The following is a 24,195-nucleotide window of genomic DNA, read 5'->3' on the forward strand; positions in this document are numbered from 1 at the left end:
CTTAGTCTGCATAAATACAGAGGTGGAGAAGGGTTAATAACATCTACTCTTTGTCATAGTCTCCTCTCCCCCACAACTCCCTTGTCTGAAGTAATAGGAAGAGATTACAATATGCTGAATCTTAAATCCACCCTGTTGAGGTTGACGCTTTTACATTGAAGTGACTAATGCCTCTCTGAAGAAGACCCAGCTAAACCCAAGGGTCTCTCTTTTTTTTTTTTTTTTGTGTACCCCGCGCTTTCCCACTCATGGCAGGCTCAATGCGGCTTACATGGGGCAATGGAGGGTTAAGTGACTTGCCCAGAGTCACAAGGAGCTGCCTGTGCCTGAAGTGGGAATCAAACTCAGTTCCTCAGTTCCCCAGGACCAAAGACCACCACCCTAACCACTAGGCCACTCCTTTGAGCTCTGTGAGTAAATTAATTAAATAACCTCTCCTTAAATGACCAAAAAAAAATCCTGTAGGAAACATAGATGGTGCTAGAGACAGGTTCTTCCCAAAAATGCAGAGAAGAAAGTCCAGGGAGATGGGTGTGCTCTATTTACAATATCTCGGTGCCTTTCAAGCATCTTCTAGCACATGCACTGCAAGGTTAGCCCTTCTGGGAGGACACCTGCGCCCCCTAGTGAGGACTGCTGAGCTCTGCATGTTGGCATTGCAGTCTGCAGCATTCTTGTGTCTGATTCATTTTGTACAGACTTGTTCAGCTGCCCTCTGGTGCTCCAGGGTTGGGTGGCAGAGAAGAGAGAGGATTCCGTTCAGCTTTCATCTGCTTCCTTGGCAGAATGCAGCTGGCATTCACCACCTTGTGTTGTCTGAATTTGACTGGAGTCTCCGGCATTTCCAGTCTCCTGCATTTTGTACCTGTTTCCAGGAAGGCAGATGAAAAACCATGTTACTCTAAGGCTATCTCCTTCAGCTTCTGGAAGTGGAGGCATTGAGAGAGTGCTTTGTTTTTATATCAGATGTGTTGCATTTGGCAGTGGGTTCCCAGGTACACATTACAGAGGATTAGGTCTGAATCCAGAAGCTTACCAATGACATCTGCAGCAGGGATGGACCCTCCAGCTCAGAGACTCGCAGAAAACCTAATTTTGCATGTACTGTGACAGGAATAAATCTCACTAATAACCAAAAGTATGCTGGGTGTAATCTCACTCTTCCAAACATAATACTGGTGTTTTAGGCACAATAAGAGAGAGAACTTCCTTGTAGGACTCATACGGATGATATATGGAGCAGTGGCGTAGCCAGACAGCCAATTTTGGGTGGGCCAGAGCCCTAAGTGGGTGGGCACAAAATTTTCTCTGCCCCGCCCCCTTCCTCCCCCTATTCTCCACCTCTCCCCCAGCACCTCCCAACTCAAAATAGAAACAGAAACACTTTAGCTCATGAGGAAAGTGACATCCACTATGCACATTTCTCAAGCTATCATATTTCATTTAAGATTCAAAATAAAATGCCATTTCTACCTTTGTTGTCTGGTCATTTTCTTTTTCCATCATGTTGATCCAGTTTCTCTTTTGAACTTTCCAATCTTTCTGCTATTTCTCCTTCAAGCAGCTGCTGTCCATTTGTCTTTTTCTTCTCTCTTGTTCCATTCCCTCACTTCACTTGCCTCTGACGTATTGACCTTTCCATTTTAGCTCTTTCCTCTCTTTTTTTTTCTTTTCTGCTCTGTCCACCCAAATTTTATCCTGTCTAACCCCTTTTCCTTTGTTTTACTTTTCAGTTACCTCTCAGATTCCTTTTCACCCACTAGTTCTCCTATTCCCCATCTCTCTACTTCCCCAGCCATCCATTCCCTTCCATCTTCAATCTATTCCCCCTTACCATATTTCTTATCCCTGTAATCACCATCCTCCACGCGTTCATTTCCTTGCCACCCCCTTGGCCTCTCCCACATGGTTCCACATTTCCCAATGTCTCTCTCCCTCCACCCTTGTAGCCCAGCATCTGCTCCCTCTCTTCTCCCCACCCTTCACCCTCTTCCAACATTTTCCTGTCACTTCTCTCTTTTGTCTTGCCCCCCTCTCCTGTGGCCAGAATTTCCCCCATCCATCCTGTTTCTTTCCACCCCCCTCTCTCCCCCTTCGCAGCATATCTCATCTCTTGGCAAAGAACAACAATGTGGATGCAGCAGCTCACAGGTTTGCTTGCTGTGTTTTGAATGAACGGCGACGCGACGGCTGCGCGGGGGAGTGGAAACAGAAATTTACCAAACGGCTTCCGTGGGCTGGCTCACTTGCACTCCACTCCTGAGATTGCAGCGGTGAACTGGCGGGCAGGCGCTATGCTTAAGTAGTAAAAGCAGCAAGCCGGCAGGTATGAGTTCGTCCTTCGCTTCCCTGCCTTCTCTACGTCCCGCTCGGCTGAAAGGAAATGACATCACAGGAAGGCGGGACGCAGAGAAGGCAGGGAAGCGAAGGACGAACTCAAACCTGCCGGCTTGCTGCTTTTACTACTTGAGCATAGCGCCTGCCCGCCAGTTCACCGCTGCGGGCGAGGATTCGAAGATACGGACGGACGGGGATGGACTCGGACTCTGGGTGGGTGGGCCTGAGGCTAAATTGGGTGGGCCTGGGCCCATCCAGGCCCACCCGTAGCTACGCCCCTGATATGGAGTGTTCTTAGAAGTTTACGTAGACCGGCAACACCCAAGTGTCATAATTTTTAGAGCTTTTTGTTACATTTTCTTGGCCTCTGATTCTCCCTGTTCTAAAACTTCTAAATCGAGTCACATGAATCATAGTAACATAGTAGATGATGGCAGAAAAAGACCTGCACGGTCCACCCAGTCTGCCCAACAAGATAAACTCACATGTGCCATTTTTTGTGTATACCTTACCTTGATTTGTACCTGTCTTTTTCAGGGCACAGACTGTATAAGTCTGCCCAGCACTATCCCCGCCTCCCATCACCAACTCTGGCACAGACCGTATAATTCTGCCCAGCACTATCCCCACCTCCCAACCACCAGCCCTGCCTCCCACCACCGGTGGGAATGTGTTCATTCTCCAGTCGTTGAGTGGAATGCCCGTGCTTTTCAGGAAAAAAATTACTTATCGAGACAGTTTATCCACCTACTTAACATCTGAATCATTAATTTAATGTTTCTGATTTGGGGTCATGGATGAAAAATATATTTGCAGTATTTAAAGCACGTTTCTCTTCTTATTTTGGGAGTACTGGCAAGAGACACAAGTATCTGTTTTAGCTCAGGACAGTGGCGTGTCTACTCCTTTAAAAACTACTGGATGGGAATAAGACTTCTCCATAATTAATAGGAGACTAGTTAACACTAGAAGGTAGAGTTCATCAAACATCAACACACATAACCTTGCAGATCACATATTCAGCAAGTAGTGTTTTTCTTTAACATTATTAATAGGATTGTATATTATTTGTATAAGACTATCAGTTGTTGAACCAAGGAACCTGGTCCTGCCTGTGAATCTGTCTTTCCTCATCTTCCAAGAACCAGCAGGTCACAGAGGGGGTGGGAGAGGCCCTGTAATAGAATTGTGTGCTGGCTCATTTCTGGATTTTGTGTCTGTGTGTGACTCTTTGCCTATGTCTTAAGGAGTGTCTGTGTGGATTCTGCTGCTTGCCTTTTGGTTTCTAACACCTGCCTTTATCCTGTTCTTCTCTTCACTGCATTCTTCTGGAGCTAGGTCCCGCCCAAAGGGTGTACCACAGAGGTATGATCTGCTCTGCACTTGTGTTTTTGAAAGAAACCTGCTTTTATGTTTCCACCCCTGCTCTATAAACCAGCTCTCAGATCTGCAGTGTCCAATAGCTACCACCTCATCTCTACCCAGCTTCTAGCATGTAGCTTGAGTGCTTTAGAAATACACAGGAGGATTATCCTTACATGTCATTTTGTTGACCCTTGGTGTAAATTTGTATTTGTGTGTGTATGTATATATATATAATAATTTTTTTTTTTGGGGGGTGGGGGGGGGTTTGGTGAGAGCTATAGTCTGCTTTGGGGGGAATTTCAGATTCATGGGTAGTGAGATGTGGTAGCCGTGTTAGTCCACTTTTAAAGGTACTCAATAGAAATAGAATAAAAGAAAACAGAAAAGAAAACAAGATGATACCTTTTTTGTTGGACTAACTTAATAGATTTTTTGATTGGCTTTCGAAGGTGGCCCTTCTTTGTCAGATGGAAAGCTAATCAAAAAATCTATTAAGTTAGTCCAATAAAAAAGGTATCATCTTGTTTTCTTTTCTGTGTTTTATTTTATTCTATTTCTATTGAGATTCATGGGTGAAAGTGAAGAAAATTGGATGTGTATCATGAAGGTGAAGACGTATTAGGCACTTGAAAGATAGGCCTGATGTTTTACAGGCCTAACTTTGAATGCATAGCGTATCCATTTAGCAGCTCAGCATCTCCACTAAATGGGTATTGGGAGTATGCGTTGGCTTCACCCTCGCGTACTCCCAATACCAGCCCCTATATATATAAGCTCAAAAAACTGAGAGCTAAGCAAGTTATGCATTCCCTACCTTTTGGTGAATGCATAACTTGCTTTGAGTATCGAGCCCATTGTGCCTGACCCCCAAAAGTAAGAAGAGACAGAATTAAAGATAACGGACAGAGTAGGAGAATGCCATGTCCATCTCTCCCTTAGGGCATATCTGATGTACTCAAAAATGAGAACCAGGGTGCAAGTTCTGCTAATGGGTAGCAGAAGATTAGGGCGGCTGTCTGCACCGTGCATGTCCAGTTAGAGGGAACACCTCACAAGTGCCGTCTCTGTGTAGCTGGTTAGCATGAGTAATGGCTGCTGCAGTCTTCGTGCGTTCAGCCAACCACATTTCTGCTTCAACAGCTGGTGTGTAAAGAGTGCTTACATTTTAGGAACACCGTAAAACCTGCTTATTTACTGTGTACCCAGTAAGCACTGTTGGCAGCATATGGGCAGTTGCTGAGTGTGGTGTATCTCTGATCACGTCTGCACCGAATCGTTTTGTCTGTGAAACGTTGCTTTGTGACGCCACTAGGCAGCACTTCTGAGTGGTGAACCCTGGGAGTTGGGGCATTTCAGGTCAGGCAGTGTCGGTGGGCATCCTCCTGGACTGTCTTCTACTGTCATTCCTCAATAGCTCATCATCCTCAGTTACCATGCTTTATACATGCAGGACAGAGGGGGGCAGTGGAGGCCCTGGTTATAATGATGTCGCAGGTACCTGAGGGAAAATCCTAAGATATCCCAATTGCATTAAATTTTACCAATTGATAAAAATGAAAGCTCAGTTTTTAAAGTGCTCTTAGACCTCCCACTGAGAGGGCTCAGCCCTGATTGTTGGATATATCGGAGCATCTTCTCTCTCTCAGTGGGAGACGACCTTAAGCTTCTGTGCTCTGCTCTTCTTTTCCATAGCTTGGATTTGTCTGAATTGGCAAAGGCAGCCAAGAAGAAGCTGCAAGCAGTAAGTAGTAAATGGTGTGCATATGTCTGTGTGTGTGTGAAATTGTGCCTTTTATCTCTAGAACGCGTGCGGCAGAAGTGCAAACTTCCTACTCACTGCCCCACTATGGGACAGGTCACAAAAAAAGGGCATCGCACCGACACACACGTGGAAACGTGTACAGCATGGACAGTCAGTTCGCCGACACATTGCGTCCTAGAGCTAAAGACCATAGCTCTCTGTGTCCGTCAACAGAGCCGTACGGTTTCCCTAGGTCCTGTGCTTCACAGCGATTGCATTGCAGGAGTTCTCTGCATCTCTGGCCAGTCCCTGTGGGGGGTGGTCAGCTCACAGATCCTCTCTGTCTTTTTGCAGTTAAGCAATCGCCTCTTTGAGGAGTTGGCCATGGATGTTTATGATGAGGTGGACAGGCGGGAGAACGATGCAGGTAAGACACTGCTGGCACTGAGAAATGCAGTCGTGCAGCATCCATGGCATTTCTTCCTGTGTCATTGTACTGAATGCATAGATGTGTCTCTTGTGTGTTGTGCTGACTGCATAAGCCTGTAGTCAGAGGGAGCTTAGAAAATCCAGTGAAAAATAAAAACGAAGGGCCTGATGCTCAGCTGGCAATGTTTAGCATTTTGCGGACTGCTGCTGGCATTAAACCTGGAAATTCAATGCTGGGCCATGTCTGGACACCAGTATGGAATTTCTGGTTTTTCAGAGCTGGCTAAAACATAACCAGTTAAGTACAATATTCAGCTATGGGGCAGCCCATAAAGATAGGACTGACTTGTTTGTGGTCCTTTTTATTCGGTTAACCTGGCCGGTTAAGTGCTGACTGTGCCCCTGGAACAGCCCCAGAATAGCCGGTTATTTTCAGCTTTGGTTAAGGGTCACTGAAAATCACCAGTTAGCCCTGAACAGGCCAGCCAGGAGCTGTTTCTGACCAATTAAATCGCATCGAATATCAACCCCAACAAATTCCTGTCACTTGGTGCCTCATGTTAGTTGCGTCAGTGTTGAGCGCCAGATCTGTAACACCATTTGTGCACCTTGTGGAAGTCGGCACTGGCACACCTTCATTTAGGTGTGACTATGTGTGTCAGGTCAATGGCAGGCATAAATGGGTGTGTCTGTCATGCAACGCAGCAGATAAATACGAACATATTACCCCTTTTTTACCTCATTTGCATTGGTTACCGCTGGAAACGAGATTTCAATTTAAGGTGGCTGCTTGACTTATTTGGCCATGTATGGGTTAACTTCTGCATATTTAAGTGCCCATCTTTCTTTTTTAAATGACGCTACTTTTAGATCTACTAGGAATCAATTGTTGTTAAAGTTTCCCTCATTCCATCAAGTCAGGGGCTAAGAGGATTCTTCAGTCTACTTTTTCTTATCAAGCTGCACAATTTTAGAACTCAAATCACTTAAGATGTTTCTTTTTCAGAAATCTTAACAGAATTAGAATTTTGATTTATTGTATGATGTTGCTGTGTATCTTTTTTTTTTTTTTTTTCTACATTATAATTCCTGAAGTTTGTTCAGTTGGTTGTTACCCGCAGCAAACTTTATGGTGTTTGCAGGATATAAGACTGCGGTGGTAATAATAATATAGTATTCTACGTGCATTAAGTTGGAGACATGCCCATGTCCCTCCCACATGTATGCTGTCCCCTTGCAATTGCACACTAAGGCATTTAAGTGCTATCTGCTAGCACAGGGGTAGGCAACTCCGGTCCTCGAGAGCCGCAGGCAGGTCAGGTTTTCAGGATATCCACAATGAATATGCAGGAGATAGATTTGCATACCATGGAGGCAGTGCTTGCAAATCTATCTCCTGCATATTCATTGTGGATATCCTGAAAACCTGACCTGCCTGCGGCTCTCGAGGACCGGAGTTGCCTACCCCTGTGCTAGAATAATGCATAGTGCAACTACACACAAGTGCCGATCTGTCTCCGCCCTAGTGCCTAGTTATAAAATTGCCACGTAAGCATGCATTAACAGTTGCTCTGAGCCCCTGTTGCTTCCTTAGGCTTGCTGTGGTAGAAATGACTGAACCAGGAGCAGGCTGATAGTGATCTGGGACCCTAGACATGAAGGGTTATGGGCCCCTAACCAACTTTTCAAGTGATTAAACTAGATGGAAGCTGAAGGACTGCTGTGGGCACTCGGGCACTGCCCTATTGTCCCAAGGGTCGGTCCACTCCTGGGCTGAGCCAATAAAAACAGTTTTATTAGGAGGGTTGGGTGGCAGAAAAGAGCATGGATTCAGGTCCAGTGCCGTGGCTCCCTGGACTGTGTGCAGAACCTGCAGACCTGGTTCTTGCTCTGTGTTCTTGTTGGAAGAAGCCTTGACTAGGTCAATCCGGTGTATTTACTGATTCTTCTGCATATGTTTTGTTTATAGCCTGGCCGTGTCTAAGGGAGGTGGAAATAATTGTGCTTGGGGGGAAGAAGACACACAACACTCATTGTTCTCACCTTCTCTTTCATGGTGTTCGAGGTGGTTAAACTCATTCCTGCTGTTATGAACCCTACGAGAAGTAAAATTGTGTTTAAATGGAAAATAAAAAACCAAAACATACTTGGACTTGTGGCCCCAGAAAGGGGTCTGGGGTCTGAGGCCCAGAGCTTTCTATAGGCCTGTGGCATGATTGACCTTTTGAGGGAGCAGGCCCTGTGGATGGGCCCTCTGTTCTTCCATCAGATACTATGTGTTTGACACTGCTAGTAGTGTGGCCAGGAGAGGAGAAACACAAGAATAACTGTGAGTTTCCAGAAATTGCCCTCTTCTTTTCTCCCAGTGTTTTCCTTGCAATGTTACTCCTAGTACAGCCACCTCAGTATTTTGTTGGGCTTGGGAACATCTCTAGTTTATTGATGTGAATGGGAACCAACTGGGCTTCAAGTTTGACTTAATTTTGCCAACCCAATTCATTTTGTTTTCTGTTTTCTTTTGAACTAGTCCTCATTTAAAGCAGCAGTGCCTACATAGCTTTAAAAACAAGTCTTGCCTTTTCTTGGCTTTGCTCCTCTCTCCGAGCATATTCATGCCTCATCCCCCCCCCCCCCCCCCCAACCAACAAAAGGTACTACTTGTACTTTTTCCATTTTGCAGTTGAAGAATATAAGAACACCCTCTGCTTTCTGTGCTCATCATTGGTTCTTGAAATTTGATTGCCTTGGTGGCAAACAGCACAGCAGCACCCAGATTTTATCTATAGTGATAATGGATAAGTACTATCTTTTCCAAACAGGATAGGGATTAAGAGGGTAATTCTCTAGAGATCACCTTAAGTTAGGTGCTGGGATGATATGCGCTAAGCATGAATTCTATAGTGGCAGTCATGCAGACAACTACCATTTTGTAGAATACTAGCGTAAATCCATCTTTACGCACTTAACTTTAGGTGCGAGCACTTACACTAGCTCAGTGGCTGGTGTAGACGCTCGCACCTCACTGTAGGCAGTTAGGCCTGTAAATGCTGGTATTCCATAAGCTGCGTACTTAACTGCTTGATATGCTCCGACCCCTCCCAGGTTCACACCCCTATTTACGTTGTGCGCTCTGGAATTAGAGGCCCCGATGCTCAAAAGTAAACGCGGGCATAGAGGCCATGGGTGCTGGACTAGCACCTGCATTTCCCTGGAGTGCGGGAACAAATGAGCATGCAGACAAACAGCGCAAGTAACATGCTATCATATTGAAAAGCATGCAAATGGTGGTAATTTCGGATTTCTTTCAGTACTCGTACAACATTGCACTCCACATGGGCGCCCATATCGCTGCAAACCTTACACCGGCTCGGAGCTGGCGTAAGGGTGCAGGAAAAAGCCTCTCCCAGCACTGGAATAGTGGAGAGAGCGCATTCACTGGCAGGGAAAAGGAGCCAGGCGAGAGCGGTGTGGAGAGACACCAACATCCTGCCAGGGAGCTGCAAGATTCCTCTCGGTTCTGTCCGTGCAGGGAGGCAAGGAGTGTGCGGAGCAGCAGCTGGAGGAGTGTGAGCCCTGTGTGGCGGCGCCAGGCCCGACAGCTCTCATCAGTCCTCCCAAAGGCGCTTCTCAGCCAGCGAGAGGAGATGGGAAGGAGCAAGTGAAAAAAAGTCAGCTAAAACCAGCGTGCAGGGAAATCCAAATGGCTGCTCTCCCGCGATAGGCTCCCTTTTAAATGGGGTGGGAGAAGACGAAAGCAACCTATGGCTAAGTGTCACGCTCACTACCTGGTCTCCTGCTAATCCCTGCGTGGAGCCTCCGATGCAGGTGGTGGCAGGAGAGAGGCAATGGGCAGCTCTTCTTTCCTCCCTCCTCTGACATTTCTGCTTCCTGGACTGGGTATGTGCGCAAAAGCTTGCTTACCGTGCAGTTCTAGTGCACATACCCCAAGCACGATCCTCCCCCTTTACTTCCAAACAACTTCAGTGCTAACAGCGCTCCTATATTTGCATGTCATTAGCATTAAGCTTTAGGAAATTGTTTGGCAGCGCTTTTCAGTACAGTGCTGGAGTTTTGAGCATCGGCCTCTGAGCACGTAGCTTATAGAATACCAAGTAAGGGCAGTTATGTGCCTAACTACTAATTAATGCCAATGAGCAGCTAATTAAGTAAGTTACGGGCACAACTGACCTTATTCTATAAGTCGTACAAATTTGCACAGCAGTTGGAAATTTGGGCGCACAACTTTCTAGACTTAGGGAGTAAAATCCGTATCTACATCACACGGAATGTCTTAGTGTTTAGCATGTTTTATTGATGACTCAACTTAGGAAAACACATCCAACCAGAAAGTAGTAGAAACACCATGAATAGTAAAACGTATATAACTGGAAGGAACAAAGTAGAAAAAGATATAAACAAGGGGGCCCATCATCAAAACATTTTCCAATTGAAACCTTCCCTCCCCACCCTATCCTCCACTCTCACCCATCAGTAAACCACTCAGAAACCAGTATGAAAGCGAACCTAGGGACCATGGGAAGGAGTGGCCTAGTGGTTAGGGTGGTGGACTTTGGTCCTGGGGAACTGAGGAACTGAGTTCGATTCCCGCTTCAGGCATAGGCAGCTCCTTGTGACTCTGGGCAAGTCACTTAACCCTCCATTGCCCCATGTAAGCCGCATTGAGCCTGCCATGAGTGGGAAAGCGCGGGGTACAAATGTAACAAAAATAAAATAGATACTATTGGAGATTCTACATGGAATGTTGCTACTATTGGAGATTCTGTTGATACTATTGGAGATTCTACATGGAATGTTAATGTTGCTATTCCACTAGCAACGTTCCATGTAGAAGCCTGCCCTTGCAGCCGCACAGGCTTCTGTTTCTGTGAGTCTGTCAGACTCACAGAAACAGAAGCCTGTGCGGCTGCAAGGGCAGGCTTCTACATGGAATGTTGCTAGTGGAGGAGTGGCCTAGTGGTTAGAGTGGTGGACTTTGGTCCTGGGGAACTGGGCTCTATTCCTTGTGACTCTGGGCAAGTCACTTAACCCTCCATTGCCCCAGGTACAAATATATACTATGTAAACCCCACAGAAAAGCAGCATGTCAAGTCCCAGTTCCCTTTCCTTATTTCAGATTCTACATGGAATGTTGCTACTATTGGAGATTCTACATGGAATGTTAATGTAGCTATTCCACTAGCAACATTCCATGCAGAAGCCTGCGCGGCCATATTGGTGATCTGCAAGGGCCGACTTCTACATGGAATGTTGCTAGTGGAATAGCAACATTCCATGTAGAATCTCCAGTAGTAGAAACAGTGGAGGAGTGGCCTATTGGTTAGGGTGGTGGACTTTGGTCCTGAGGAACTGACTTCGATTCCCACTTCAGGCACAGGCAGCTCCTTGTGACTCTGGGCAAGTCACTTAACCCTCCATTGCCCCATGTAAGCCGCATTGAGCCTGCCATGAGTGGGAAAGCGCAGGGTACAAATGTAACAAAAATAAAATAGATACTATTGGAGATTCTACATGGAATGTTGCTACTATTGGAGATTCTACATGGAATGTTGCTATTCCACTAGCAACATTCCATGTAGAAGGCTGCGCAGGCTTCTGTTTCTGTGAGTCTGACGTGACGTCAGACTCACAGAAGCAGAAGCCTGCGCAGCCACACTGGTGGAATAGCAACATTCCATGTAGAATCTCAAATAGTAGCAACAGTGGAGGAGTGGCCTAGTGGTTAGGGTGGTGGACTTTGGTCCTAGGGAACTGAGGAACTAAGTTCGATTCCCACTTCAGGCACAGGCAGCTCCTTGTGACTCTGGGCAAGTCACTTAACCCTCCATTGCCCCATGTAAGCCGCATTGAGCCTGCCATGAGTGGGAAAGCGCAGGGTACAAATGTAACAAAAATAAAATAGATACTATTGGAGATTCTACATGGAATGTTGCTACTATTGGAGATTCTACATGGAATGTTGCTATTCCACTAGCAACATTCCATGTAGAAGGTTGCGCAGGCTTCTGTTTCTGTGAGTCTGACGTCCTGCACGTACGTGCAGGACGTCAGACTCACAGAAGCAGAAGCCTGCGCAGCCACACTGGTGGAATAGCAACATTCCATGTAGAATCTCAAATAGTAGCAACAGTGGAGGAGTGGCCTAGTGGTTAGGGTGGTGGACTTTGGTCCTAGGGAACTGAGGAACTAAGTTCGATTCCCACTTCAGGCACAGGCAGCTCCTTGTGACTCTGGGCAAGTCACTTAACCCTCCATTGCCCCATGTAAGCCGCATTGAGCCTGCCATGAGTGGGAAAGCGCGGGGTACAAATGTAACAAAAATAAAAAAAAAAGGGTGCCATCCGCTAAGAAACCATACTAACCCCTTACACCCCTAAAGGGAGTTCACTGGAAAGCCACAGGACCATGGAACCAAAAGACGGAATGTCTTAATTATTGTTTCTGTGGCGTAGAGGAGGAATAGCCTAATACGTCTGTGAATGTTTTGCTGTCCTTTGGATGTTGTGCTTCTTTTTCCGTTTCCCTTTCTTGATATTAGATTGTACATTACCCAGTTCTGCATGTCAGTATGGGTGATATAGAAAGTCTAAACAAACTAAACTGTCAGGGTTACTGCAGTGCCTGAGAACCGGGTTCAGTTCCCACTGCAGCTCCTTGTCTTGTGACTCTGGGAAAGTCACTTTAACCCTCTATTGGCCCAGGTACAAAGTAAGTACCTGTATATAATACGTAAACTGCTTTGATTGTAACCACAGAAAGGCAGTTTATCAATTCCCTTCCCCTTTCCTTAATAATTTTGGAACCGAGTTAGGAATTATAGCCATTTACATCTCACAGGCTGGAAGCCCACAGATATCTCTGGGGCAAGATATTGGCTGCTTATAGCTGAGGGACAGTGAGATTTTTTTTGCAGCTGATACCTTGTATTGAATCGGTACGAGAATAATCCAAAAATGAAGAGGTACATAAGGGTTCCAGACCAGATGGGTTTCCTTTTCAGGGATTAAAAGTGGGTCTGTAGTGTAGACAGACCAACCAGCTCTTTGAAAGCCTGGCAGTTTTTAAGTATATTCTTTGCATGTAGGAGACAACTTTTTAAAACAATTTGGGGGGGGGTGGGGGCTATCCTCGGCTTAAATGACTCTTCCCTAGAGTTTGCTCAGGTACCCTTTGCACTCACAGAACTGGCACCTTTGTGTCTGCCGTGCCTACTTCCAAGACTGGCAGTATCTCCGGAGCAAGCGAGAAACTTAAGACAGGCAGCTCAACTTCCTGGGAAATGAGCCCTGCCCCTCCCTCCTCTTCTGATTCCCTCCCTCATTCCTTGCTGCTGTTTGGACCTCCGCATCCACCATCCCGTCTCTGGGAAAGTTGAGCACCATTAGAGGGAGTGATGCCCCGTTTTCTGAAGAGCTGCACACTCTTTTCTTCTTTCCCTGCCCTCCACGTCTCTTTCCCTGTTGCTTCTCTTCAGAGCTTTCACATTTTTGTGGTGGCGTTGGGGACACAGAAGATTCAGAGTCTGGTGAGTTGGCAGAAAATGGACTCTGTAGCCTCAGGCAGCAGAATCTAGAGAACAGCCTGAGCTATTCATTTTAAGGGAGTGACAGACAGGAAGGGGCAGTGTAGGTGGGCTTTTCCAAATCTGTACCAAGAGGGTTTTGTGCTTGCTGAGCAGAAGGAGCTTTCTGTCTTGTCTCCTTCAAACAACCTTTTTATGACTTCAATTCATCAAGTCTTAGCTCTGTAGTTTAAAAAAAAATCCCCTAGAAGGAGATCAGGGATCAACTGGGGTCTGTGACTTTGTACCAAGATTGAAGTGAGACAGAATAAACAAGCCTCACGATCCTTGTCTGGTGTCATATCCTACGATAGCAGTAAAAACTGGGTTTGGAGAATGCAGTATTGCAAACGGTTCATCCTAGGGAACAGGCAAGGGTTAAATGTAATGATACTGCAGGCCAGCGGATGGCTGGGTTGGTACCAGAGGTTGCAGCTTTGCAGAAACTAACCAGGTCAATAGTGGTGGATTAGTGCTATAGGATTCCACAGACAGGGTGCAGTAGAACAGAAAACAGTCCCCTGTGTACAAGTTCATTTTGCAACAAATAATGGAGCTGTAATTAAAAAGGCATCACAGACAGAACAAACTGGATTCTATCTCATCAAGCGCCTCTTTAAATAACAAAGTCTCAAACTGTTTATGGTCTTAAAAGCAAGAATGAAACCTTTAAATTGGACCCAGAAAATGTTAGATAGCCAGTGTAAGCTTTTTTTAAATGGCAGAAATACGTTAATGGAATTTAGTCACCAGTCCAGCTGCTGCATTTTGGCTCAGTTGGAGTCTCTCTGGTGTTTTCTGCATTAGATCAATATAAAAGGAATGTATTTATTGTTCAACTTGATATTCCCTAAATACTCAGTTGCTGGTTTACAATTTTTAACTACTGGTTAAAGCACTGAGGTGATGATGAGGGAATCCCAGTTCAAATCTTGCTGCTGCTCCTTGTGATCTTGGGCAAGTCGCTTAATCTTCCATTGGCCCAGGTGCAAACATAGGGGCCCTTTTACTAAAAGTTAGTGTGCTAAATGCTGCACATGCTGTTTGAAATCTGTGGGCCAAGTGGCACTTAGCACATGCTAATGTTCATTAACGGACACTTAAGCTTTAGTAAAAAGGCCCCTTAGATTGTAAACCCTCCAGGGACAGTGAAATCCGTAGAGTACTTTGAATGCAACTCACCTTGAGCTACTACTGAAAAGGTGTGAGCAAAATCCAAATAAATAATTTTTTAAAAACTTCCATACCCCAAACACACTCCGCTTGCCACCGCATTGTCTACAAACCCAGTAATAGCCCCCACCTCAAACAAATCACCACCTAGCCAGGCTCCCATGATGTCAATAACACTCTGCAATCTATCCCTAGAACTGTAGTAATGTGAGAAGAGATCAGGGCATGAATCACAGTAGCTAGAGCACAATTACCCAGAAAAAGATGGTGTCGGTGAACCCATTGCAATATTAAAAATGTTCTTTGTAGCAGAAATGACCTTCCTTCGTCAAACAGAATCCAAGATGATTTAAACTAGGCACTTCAGTACTAGGTGAAAGGATAACCCTGTCCAACATAGGACAAACACTTGACATGGGCCATTTGGTCACAATTTATCTATCACAAAGGTCAGACTTTCTTAAGGTAGTGCTTCAGTTTTTTAAATATTCAACCAGATTCCCATGTCTTCTAGGTATAAATTAAGGCTAGGAATCTTATACATCAGATCTTGCTGCAGTGTAGAGCTATGTATCGTTGCCACAAAGGTAGTAATCACAACAAACCCACAAAGTAGCTTCCCTGGAAGATGTGGTTATTTATTTCTCTCTTTCTCTTACAGTCTGGCTGACCACTCAGAATCACAGCACGCTGGTGACGGAACGCAGTGCCGTCCCCTTTCTGCCAGTGAATCCAGAGTACTCGGCAACCCGCAATCAGGTGAGAGGAGGCAATGAAACAGTAGTAGCAGTAAAGGATTTCCATAGTTAGGGGCTTACAGGCAGGGAACTGGGTACCTCGGGGGCCTAACAGCTTCAAGGGGTTTCAAGTTCCCTTTAGAGGTTGTGATGAGTTATAGGGTTCTCAGAGCTTTCTTTTTATCCTTTCTTCCATTCAAACTCCCTAATATAGATATTTTATTTTCTCTAAAGACAAATATAAGTTTCTACAAGCTTGTGTACTATTTAGCTGTCGCTGTCAGACTTGTTCTTTTGACTGCTGTATACTCTGCTCTCTCAAAACCTCTTTCATCAGCTCAGAAAGAATATGTTACAAATTTTGGAAGGCGCACGTTGCCCTGGTAATACAGTGGCAGATCAATAGAAGGGCTTATTTCCCAAACCCGCTAAGTTCATATTTGTTGAATTGGACCTAGAGGGTTTTGGAAATAAGCCCATTGAATTGATGAAATGACAATAAGTGGTGTTTGGTGGCAGTATTTAGCCTCACCACCAGAAGGCAGTGCAAGAGAGCACCTGGTGGAGAGGGTATGGAGGGGATGTGCCTAGGATAGCATGCCTTGTGGCTTCTTATGGATAGCAGGAATGGGGTTAGAACATAATACCAGAAAATTGGGGGAACTGAGAGGTTCTCTTCTTCTTCTCTGGCAGGGGCGACAGAAGCTTGCTAGGTTCAATGCCCGGGAATTTGCCACGCTGATTATTGACATCCTGAGTGAAGCCAAGAGACGACAGCAGGGCAAGAGCCTCATCAGTCCCACAGGTGATACTGGACGAATGTTTTGGTAGAATCAGAAGATAGGGGGATGACACAGGAGGTGGGTTTCCTGTGACTGTCCCTGTAATTGGTTACAAGGAATAGCATAGCCTGGTCTGGCCTAACCAGAAAGTCTGTGCTCTGAGATATTGAATCCCCTTTTGCATTACTGGCTTGATTTGTGTTCAAAGCCTTTGATAAACTTTGTAAAGTCGTTTACAGCACACCTCCTCTATCTGATGCTCTGTCTTTTCTGGAGGTTTTGGCACGCTGAGCACATTCAGGAGCAGAGGAAGGAGGGTTAATAGACTGGAGCGTCCAGGTTTTTTGACTGCCTTTCATACCTCTCTCTTGCCCCCAGATAATCTAGAGTACTCCCTTCGAAACCGGAGTGACATTGATGACCAGCATGATTATGACAGCGTAGCTTCAGATGAGGATACGGATCAGGAGCCTCTAAGAAATTCCAACTCTGCAAGGAACAACAGGGCCCGGGTGAGCCAGGATCCCTTCCCAGCTTCTGATGATTACCTTTAGCTTAGCCTCTCTCATTGGATGCAGTGTTGTCTCCCTCCCTCTCCTCCCTTTGGGCGATGCTTATGGATCTTGACAGAGGGGAATGTTATTTTGTGCAAACTGTTGGATTTTCGGCATTGATCGTATGCTAGAGTCAACGGAGATGCCATGGGTGGACCATCCTCAACTGTAAGATTTGATGCCCCAAAAAGTGAGAATTAAAGCCAGTGAGTGAGGGTTTTCAGATGGTGTTTTCTGGGGTGTTAATTTAGAAAAATGTGTCTCATTGCTTTGCCGAACCATATTTGCTTTTCTTTGGTGCCTCTGGAAGGATATAGATAGAGTGGAGGCAACGTGAGAATTTTCAAAGGAATTTGCCCAGATAATTAAGCAGTTACCTATATAAATTCTGCAGACTCAACACTGCCCTCCACTTAGTGGCTAAAAGTATGTGCATAGATTTCACAGCGCATATACTTGCAAGTGTAGGGAATACGTAGGAAGGCATTAGATTTCTTCCTAGTGGTGAGGCCACTTGGAATTTCTTCTTTTAGCCTTGCTTCGTGAAAACAACAGTTAGAATCGGTGCCCTGGCACTGAGGCCTTAAATGAGAGAAGGGACTCAAAAGAGCATGAGAGAAACTTCAAATCAATGAGACTTGACATAGCTGACCTGGTAGAAGGCCCTCTGCCATATTTATCCAGAGGAACATAGATCCCCTGTCTTGACCTGGTGCAGTTAATGACTGTGGGGTGATGCCCAAAGATTCATTCTACTGCAAACCTAGCGCAGTAAAATTGCTGTGGCATGCTCAGAGTAATGAGCATGCAAATGAATGCTGCATTAAAATTGCAACAGTAGTTAGCTGCTCAGTACTCTGTGCTAACTTTTCTGTCAGTGCTGATTGGCTCAGGAACTGACAGGAAGGTTGACAGTAATGTTGGAGAAAAAAAAAAAAAAAAAGCATGCCACGGCAACCCCTGACACCTGTTCCCCCCCCTAAAAAAAATCCTAGTGGTCCAGTGGGACCCCTGGTCAGGCTACTACCCCTTCCCCTCAAGTCAGAAGTTATCCCTGATGTCCCATTCCCCCCCCCCCCCCACCATACCTGTAAGTTGGAAGCAGGAACAATGCAGTTGCTCCTGCTTCGCCAGGCCACCAGGGATATGGGGGATGGGCTACTGCTAGGCCACTGTTAGGCCACCAGGGAAAACTTCTGACTTGAGGGGGTTGCCTGGCTTGATCTGGCTGTGTGTCTAACTGGACCACCAAGGCTTTTTTTTTTTTTAAGCTTTGTGGGGGAAGGGGAGGCCAGGCTGATGCATGGGGGAGGGGGCCATATTTTTATAGAAGCTTATGCAGGGCAGGATGTTCAGGTTGATGGGATAGAAGGGGTGCTGCCAGACACCTCTTCTCTTAACTGACCCTTATAATGCTGCCTGGGACCTTTCATTAAGTTTCTGACCCAAGGGCCTTTTTTTTTTTTAGGAATTGCTGCAGGGTTCTTAATGACCGCATTTAAATATGGTCTGCTTTGAAACCAATAGAACATTTGGTGCACAATAATGTTTGCGCTAACTCAGCGCTAACTCCCTTTTAACATCGGCGTTAGCTTGAGCATCGGCTCCTGTGTGTGCCTGGAAGTATAAAAAAAAAATCCACAGGCTTCATTCAGAAGAGTTCTGAAGATATTTCATAGACAAAAAAATTAATTTCCTGTTCCACAGAGAATGTATCAGAACCCAGTATCAAGTGTGCCATCAGTTTCCGGGTTTCATTCTGTAATAATTCTTTGTCTCTACAAAGGCTTGGTTGTTCAAGAACAGTTTGTAGCCTTCGGCCTTATCCTAGGCCTGGGCCTGCTCCTGCTCCCCTCATTCTCTCTCTCTCTCTCCCCCTGTGCAGGCGTGTAAATGTGGCTCTGTTTTATATTCATTCTGGCTCTGATTCCAGAGGCTATGTTGTGGTTAACTCGAGGCCCTGTGAAGTCATTTTGGGTAGCATCACTTCTCAGGAATGAGCCTAGGAGCCTGCCAGCTGTTTTATTTCTCACTCCCTAAAAATTAACTAGAAGTGTGCCAGAAGGGAAGTAATAAGTATACAGAAGTGTTGGTATGCTACTGCGAGATAGCACAGGCTCCTTTTGTAGGATGTCTGATGTGTGGGTGGTTTTTGTTGTTGTTGTTTTTTTGTTGTTGTTTTTTTTTTTAATTGGATCACTTTCATTTTTACCAAGATTTAACTCTGAGCATAACACAACTGATTCATCAAAACCATTTAAATATAAATAATAACCTCCACCTACCCCCTTCCCATCCTAAAATCTACATGCAGCCTAAATCATCCTGTCAGATTAACCTGTTAAAATCCCACCAAATGGCAGCAGCTGGTACAATCATTGTTTCTTCCAAGCATCACATATCAACCAGTCTTCCCTGCTGATACCACTCCCCCCCCCCCCCCCCCCCCCCCCCACACACACACACACACTGTCCTGCCCTGTTCCCTTCCTCCACACTCTGTGTCAACTCCCCTGAATGTTTTTATTTTCTCTTCTGGATCCATCATTTCCCCTGAAACCACTTATCATATATTCTGATTAGAAGCTGTTCCTCCCTCTTTCCCCCTCCCCCTGCCTTGCATTGCATAATTTTCAGTTCAGACCTGCTTGAAACCAACCTTGTATGGTCTCATGTAGGATACAGGCTTCGAAGTGCAGCCCACCCCCACAGGAGTCGGTGGGGCCCAGCTGGACCCAATGCATTTCCCTCCTTTCCCACTGTAGCTTACTGTATAAACAACCCTCAAATTTCAACTTTATTACAGAAGAGGTGGCAGTGGCAATCATTTGAAAAAGAATTTGGGTATTGGTATTCTGTGTCCTGCTATCTTGTCTCATCTTTGGTACCTTTGTGAGGATGGAGATCCTGACCACATATGGTGAAGAAGGTGATCTAGAAGGGGTGGGGGTTAGTCAGGCAGTGGCTGGAGTTGAGGCTGGGCATCTTCCAGAAAGTGAATTGGAGAAGAAGAAGTGCTCAGAAAGAATCTGAAGGTACATTGAGAAAAGGAACATCTTCCGATACCAGAACAGGGTTCTGCTGCAGCTTGCTAAGTTCATGATATAGTTCCTGCCAGATCTTTCAACAACAACACAAGCCAAAAAAGGAACAAAAAACCCCAACGTACCAACTAGAGAGTTGCATGGGGACAGAAATGTAACCCATCCCTGCCAGAATCTAACCTGAGGTATGTGCCAGGAGGCCACCCTGCACATGGAGGGAAAGCACTTCCGGGGATCCTGCAGAACCTGGGTCCACCCCTGTGGGATTCCCGCAGACCTGGGTCTATCCCTGTGGAATCTCTGCAGATCTGGAAGGAATCCCGCTCCCCTGCAGCTTTCTAGTATCGACAGGAACAAAATGGAAAAGTAGTGGCAGACCAAGGAAAACCCTGCAGCCAGGTGAGGCTGAAAAAACTGTCTTTATTAAGCACCACAGCTTGTAAACTGATCCGACATAGATCCACGTTTCGGTGGGTGTTCCGCCTGCTTCAGGGGTCACAACAACTGTATAGCAGCAAGAAGCACTACTCTGCAGGGGCTGCCAGAAGAATTGCAGAAAGAAATGGATAATACTACACTGGTGTTATCCCCAAACTGATCACAGAGACAATCTGTTCAAAGCTTGCATCACGCCAAACACCAGTAATCTGCTGTTAAATCCCTCCACATCCAAATTGTAGCCAGGTTGAGGCATCGGAAGGGGGGGGGGGGGCACAGACTGCCGACTGGTGCCTATTTTTTATATGACAGATAGTTGCCGTCGGAAACCGTTTGGGGGACCAGTCACTCCCCTGGTGACCCATCTAGCTACGCTGCTTCTCCACATGTGAGAACAAAGCATAACATATTCGTGACTTTAAGTCTCTATATTGACCATGATTCCTTCACAGTATAAGGAGAACATAAAAGCCCTGCTGAGTTAGACAAAGATCCCTTGAACCTAGCATCCTGTCTCCAACAGTGACCAGTCTGGGTCACAAGTACACGTCTGATCCCAAAAATTAGATCTGTTTCTCTGTGGGGCAGACAGCAGGATATGAAACCACCTGGGGAAGAAGGGTGGGGGATATATTTCTTAACTTTATGGTATTACATAGTACTCATATCTACCTTCTCAACTGTGTTGTTCAGAGCATGGATTCCTCAGACCTCTCTGATGGTTCCATCACACTGCAGGAATATCTGGAAGTGAAGAAGGCTCTGGCCACATCGGACGCCAAAGTGCAGCAACTTATGAAAGTCAACAACACCCTGAGCGAAGAACTGCGGAGGCTGCAACGGGAGGTGAGTTGCACATTTGCCCTCAAACACCATCTCTGTTGTGATGTCAAAGCCTTGGCCTTTGTTTTAGACACAAGGCAGCAACAGCAGGAAAGTTCCAAGCCCCCCCTTATACAATCTTCATTATAAGACTGGTGGAGTCCTTAATGATATGTTCTTCTGTGAGTACTGTCCCATGTCGAAGACATCTAGAGCTAGTGTCAGCTTAAGGCATGAGCCAAATGAAACACTGGCTCAGGGCGCTGAAAGCCTGCCTCCCTGGTTCACCCTGCACAGTGGCCAGAACAGAACGCTGTCCTCCTTGCAATGCCACCAGCATAATTACAGATTTAATTGAGAGAGCATATACTTTCTGTCCTTGGGTTTTAAATCTGCACTGGTGCTGGCAGCAACATAAAGAATTAGGTCACCCCAGAATGAGGGGGGACCTCCAATTCCTGTCCAGTGAGCCTGATGCCCAAACCCTGCCCTTCACCCTTCTTATTACCTCAACTCACCCCAAAGGTCCTGGGAGCAAAGAGAGACGGAGCTGACCCCACTCGCTCTTGCCCCAAGGGCTGCCTTCTTGAAAATTGCACCACTGATTCCTAATGGTAGTCTTTTGGTACTATTAAAGGATTCCAGCTGCCATGTAAGGATTATTTTCCCCCCATTAAGCAGTAGTACCAGAAGACTACCACTAGGGGTCAGTGCTATCATTTTGAAGAAGATTGGGCAGCAGTGAGTAGTGAATGCTCCTGTCCCCTGGGGTGAGTTGGGTGTGCATGCAGGCTAGTGGTGAGAGGGGCTGGCTGGAAGGAGGCTGATGCAGACTGGAGGAGTGGAAGGTGGGAAGTTGACTGGTTGAGAGCTATGGAGTACCCCTTGCCATTCAGGTTTTCAGGATATCCACAATGAATATGCATTAACTTGATTTGCATATACTGCCTCCATTATATGCAAATCTTTCATGCATATTCATTGTGGATATCCTGAAAACCTGAATGGCAAGGGGTACTCCAGGACTGGACTTGGGAAACACTGTTCAGGTGTTTACTGATGATGTCCAGTTCTCCCTATGAGTATGTGAAGAGGTTTTACTGTACTGTGGAAGGAGGTTACTCGCTGGATAGGTAAATATCGTACCAGCTAGAATATGCCACCTCTGCTCATTCATGGTGTTGGTCTTTTAATAGATTCAGAAACTGCAGACTGAAAACTCTCATATCAGGCAGCAAACTGGCACTCCACACCCAGTGCCCGTCAGCAGTGAGCGGCAGGAGCCCAGCCTGAATGCTGCTTCCCGGCGGGACCGGCAGGCTTTCTCCATGTATGAGCCAGGTTCAGCCCTGAAGCCTTTCAACCAGCCCGTGGATGACCTTGGAAACCGACTGCAGCCATTCCATTCTGGCGTAAGTTGATCTTTTCTGTATACTTTAATACTTACTGTTTTATAGCACTGCTGGACATATGCTTCACTGCGGCGATAAGTACGCAGGCACAATATGTCCCTGCCACAAAGAGCTTACAATCTGTGTACCTGAGGCAGTGGGAGACGGTGATTTGCTTAAGCTCATAAAGAAAAATCAGTGGCAGAAGTGGAAATTGAACCCCGGCTTCCCTGGTTCATTGCCCATTGTTCAAACCACTAGGCCATGTCCTAGGAGTTGGCTTTATAGGTAGCTTCTACTCACAGCAGATTTTTTAAAATTTATTTTTTTGTGTGTGTTATTGATATGTGTTAGAGGGCAACCAAAATCATCATCTTTTTTTTTGTTTGTTTGTTTTGTTTCAACTGAAAGAGCCTGCAGTTGGAATTCACCACTCATTCAGCCTGGCCCCTGAACAAGAACAGCCCCAATGCCCTCTCCCCCCCCCCCCCCCCTCCCCGAACAGAACAAGCCCCCCTCCTGGAACCACCTGTACATCCCCTGGCAGTCTAGTGGCTATTTGGGGCAGGAGCATCCACAGTCGCTCCTGCTGATGCTAGCGCCAGTCTCAAACTGGCTGCTGCTGGAGATCATGGCAGCCATTTTGGCAGTGGAGACAGCATGGTTGGCAGTGACTAGGGATTGCTCCTGACCTAACTAGCTACTAGACCATCAGGGGATGTATGGTAGGTGGCGGGGGTGGGCCTATAGAGGGTTCTGGGAAGGGGCTTGTGTTCAGGGTGGAGAGAGTGGGACACATTCTGTTCGGGGAGAGAGAGAGAGGGAGGGAGAGCTAGGGGACCCAGCATAAAGTTTTTGGTTTGTTCTAGCTGAATATGCACCAACATTTTCGGTCAAAACCAAAAGGAGGCTGAATACGAATTTTGGGCTGGTTTCGATGCTGCAACCAAAAGTCACTCAGCCTCTAATATGCGTAGCATTATACTGGTCTGCCAGCACACTTAGAGATGCCGAAATCCGCTGTTTCCTAGCAAGTTTCTCTGTTTCTATTTATCATGCCAGCATGCTTGAGACAAGGGCCAGCTTGTGCTGCAGAATGCACTCCATCGTTAAACCAGATCAAGGTGTTGCCTGCCTGGTTCCATTGATGTATTTTATGAATCTGGACATTTAGAAGAGTACCTGGAAGCATGCTTGCAGCTCACTTGCCTCCCTGCATAAAGTCTTGTCAGTGCACATGTACACTGTTTGCTTACGAATAGTGTGTTTCACACATACAGATGTGCCTAAAAAGTGCATCTTTTAGCAATATGTGCAGGTAGATTGGCCTGTCTGAAAGTTGCTGTCCTCTGTAGCTGGGTGAAAATGAGGCGTTTTGGTCAGGGTTGTAAAACAGTACTGATGTGCTGTTTTACCCCTCTCAGTACCTCATTCCTTCCAGCGTATGTACTTTCCGCTAGCTTCTTTTCAAACCAGGTAAGCTCTTTATGAAAATGAGCCTGACGTACATGCTGGAAATGTAGCTGCGAATGTTGCAATTCTGTAGTATAGTGGAGAATTTCTCCCAAGCTGTGCAGGTGTGATGTTTCATATGTGCGTGAGCAGTACCTGTAGATGTGTTGTGGAGTTTTGTCTCCATCAGGTGACTTGGCCCTCTGTTGGTCTGTCTGCATGCTCCCTGACTTTTATCCCTCTCGTGTTTTTAGATCCGCAAAGGTGTGTCGGCTTCCTCTGTCCCCTTCCCTCCATCCTCCTCGCTACTCAACTGCTCTCAGGAAGGGGGCAGGAACATGGTTAAGTATC

The 24,195-nt window shown here is 46.0% G+C and overlaps 1 protein-coding gene across 3 annotated transcripts in view; it reads left to right on the forward strand.

The window, feature by feature from the left end:
• GIT1 (GIT ArfGAP 1) overlaps positions 1-24,195 on the forward strand; it is a 96,077-nt gene that overhangs the window by 64,856 nt on the left and 7,026 nt on the right. The window contains exons 9-17 of one of the 3 annotated variants that reach the window (XM_030186058.1): positions 3,676-3,702; positions 5,395-5,443; positions 5,798-5,870; positions 15,286-15,383; positions 16,055-16,166; positions 16,522-16,655; positions 20,918-21,025; positions 22,198-22,413; positions 24,099-24,185. In XM_030186058.1, coding sequence (XP_030041918.1) covers positions 3,676-3,702; positions 5,395-5,443; positions 5,798-5,870; positions 15,286-15,383; positions 16,055-16,166; positions 16,522-16,655; positions 20,918-21,025; positions 22,198-22,413; positions 24,099-24,185 — 904 coding nt within the window. Of the gene's footprint in view, positions 1-3,675; positions 3,703-5,394; positions 5,444-5,797; positions 5,871-15,285; positions 15,384-16,054; positions 16,167-16,521; positions 16,656-20,872; positions 21,026-22,197; positions 22,414-24,098; positions 24,186-24,195 lie in introns of all 3 variants that reach the window. The other 2 variants (XM_030186056.1, XM_030186057.1) reach the window with 2 other exon arrangements.

The sequence above is a fragment of the Microcaecilia unicolor genome, chromosome 13, assembly GCF_901765095.1.
Source record: "Microcaecilia unicolor chromosome 13, aMicUni1.1, whole genome shotgun sequence".
In the NCBI taxonomy this organism is placed as follows: Eukaryota; Metazoa; Chordata; class Amphibia; order Gymnophiona; family Siphonopidae; genus Microcaecilia; species Microcaecilia unicolor.